At 33.5% G+C, this 2,289-nt stretch overlaps 1 protein-coding gene across 1 annotated transcript; it reads right to left on the bottom strand.

Moving 5' to 3' along the window:
- Positions 1-712: 712 nt before the first annotated feature.
- LOC149279323 (hemoglobin subunit alpha-like) lies at positions 713-1,588 on the bottom strand. Its single transcript, XM_089501326.1, has 3 exons — positions 1,494-1,588; positions 1,115-1,319; positions 713-841 (listed from the first exon to the last, which is right to left on the bottom strand). Exons 1-3 carry the CDS (start codon positions 1,586-1,588, stop codon positions 713-715), a joined length of 429 nt encoding a protein of 142 aa, XP_089357452.1.
- Positions 1,589-2,289: the final 701 nt, after the last annotated feature.

Here is a 2,289-nt window from a genome sequence, read left to right as displayed (position 1 = left end):
ATACTTAATAAAGAATAATCCTTAAAAAAAAAAAAAAAAAAAGAAAGGTGTCTTTAAAATCTTTAAGGAGTGTGCTTACAAGAAAGATATCGTTTGTTATTTTGATGTTTAGGGTAGTGATCTCCCCAGACAGCCTAAAAACATATTCATATGAACCAACCTCATGGATTTTGGTAGGTTTATAAGATATTATACATAATACTATTATTACATATAAAAATATGTAATTTATAGATGTTATTTTACTGAAGACTTCGAATCTTGTTCCATACCTCCCAGGAGAATAATTTGGCCCTCAGCATTAAATTACACTCATGCCAAAAAATTAAGTAAAGTTATGCCATATGTGAAATAAATATCTGGCTTTAACTGGCATTTATGTCATAATATTTTTAGTTGCTGGGAATAACATATAAGGCATTTTCATTATTAAACCACTCCCACAATATTTATTTTGACCAATAATATTTTTGAAAATTCCCAATAATTAATTTTACTGAACATTCTTTTTAACCATGATTTGAACTATTGTTAAATGAATAAATAGTAAAATTGTAATAAAAGTTGATCCAGTAACAAAAATACAACAATATACACAGAATAAGGTAATTTGAACATGTTTATTTTTTCACATTCATGGATTTTGAACAAATTTCTTGTGTCTGACAAGCCGGGCTGAAACATAACCCTTTACCAATAAGAATGGTGTCCCTTAACGGTATTTAGATGTCAGAACTCCAGAAACTGCAACCAGGAACTTATCCAGAGCCTGGTGTGTAAGAGTATCAAACTTTTCAGGAAAGTGTATGGCAAACACAACCAGGAGATGATGAGCCAGCAGCTGCATAAAAATAAACAGCCAGTGATAAAAGATTATTTTAAATAACAATATTCATTAGTAAGCTGTTTGTGTGAATTAATTAAATAGATCTGGATGGAGAGCATTACGCACATGAAATACCTATATGCCAGTTATTTGTAAATCTATAAGTGAGTACCTATTTGTAAACCTATTTTGTGAAATCTGCATAGCGTATGTAATTTATAATCTAGTTATTGGCTATACTTTGGAATAAAATAAATCAGCTGATGCAAGTCACTTTTCAATACTTACAGCAAAATTGCCAGGATCCACTCTCAGATCATAAGCATGGAGGTCACTGAGCTTGCTCAGGCATCCTGGGATGTTGTCCAGGTGGTTTGCAGCCTCCGTCAGGGCATCAAATACCTTCTTACCATGAGCTCTGATATGAGGAGAGTCCTTGTGGAAGTCAAATTTGGGGAAGTAAGTCTTGGTCTGAGGGTCTGAGATGAACATCCTGCAAATGAAATAAAAGCCTGCAATATCAATGATGATCAATATAAATTCTAGAGAAAGTTAATCTTGCTATGCACATAGAAAAAGTCAGACGTGTGACCAGAGGCAAATATTAGGTATTCTATTCTGCTTTATTGACCATTAAAAGGTCAAATGTGCCTGAATATACACTTACCTCTGCAAAGCTTCTGGACCCAACTTTTCACAATGAGCTGCGGCTGGTTGCCAAAAGCTCTTAATGAGCTTCTTGTCATCAGCTGAGAGAGCCATGGTTAAGTCACGAGAAGTAAATATTGATGCTGTAACAGCTTCTTCAGCTGTCCCTTTATATAGGGCAAAATTGGATGGTCTTGGTGTACGCCTTTTTGTCCTTTATCGCACTGGCCAAGTTCTGTCTGGGTGCAGGCACCACACCCATTTGACCCAACCCTGGATTAATGCCAAGGTACCTAACCTATCTATCCTTTTGCAGCTTCAGCCTAAATCATTGCCATATGGCGAAGCCCACTGTTATGTACAATGTATTTTCATTATCTATAGTTTTAAATGTACACTATAACTATAATATATATATATATATATATATATATATATATATAGTCATGAAAAGGTGGTCTATCGTCTATATTGGTCTATATTGTCTTCAATATAAAATGTACCACAATATAACATAGACCTTTATGTAATACTTTTTGTACATATTCTGGGGCTTCTGACAAGTTGAAATAATTCTTATAAATGAATACCATTAGCAGAAGTTGACTGACATATGAAATTTATCAATTGAATTCCAAACTGTACTAATCGTACGGTAAAATCGCAGCAATGCTGCATTTACACAGTTTATATCTAAAAGACACCTTGAAAGATTATTAGTTATTTGCTGGTACATTTTGGTTTGTTACTCTTACTCGATATTACAGATGTATCTACACTGAATTAAAAAGAAAGACAACATTGTAAAGAATTGT

Source organism: Sceloporus occidentalis, unplaced genomic scaffold (genome assembly GCF_023333645.1).
Source record: "Sceloporus occidentalis isolate IW3139 unplaced genomic scaffold, rSceOcc1.0.p SCAF_171, whole genome shotgun sequence".
Lineage (NCBI taxonomy): Eukaryota > Metazoa > Chordata > Lepidosauria > Squamata > Phrynosomatidae > Sceloporus > Sceloporus occidentalis.
This window is presented reverse-complemented; position numbering and strand designations above follow the sequence as displayed.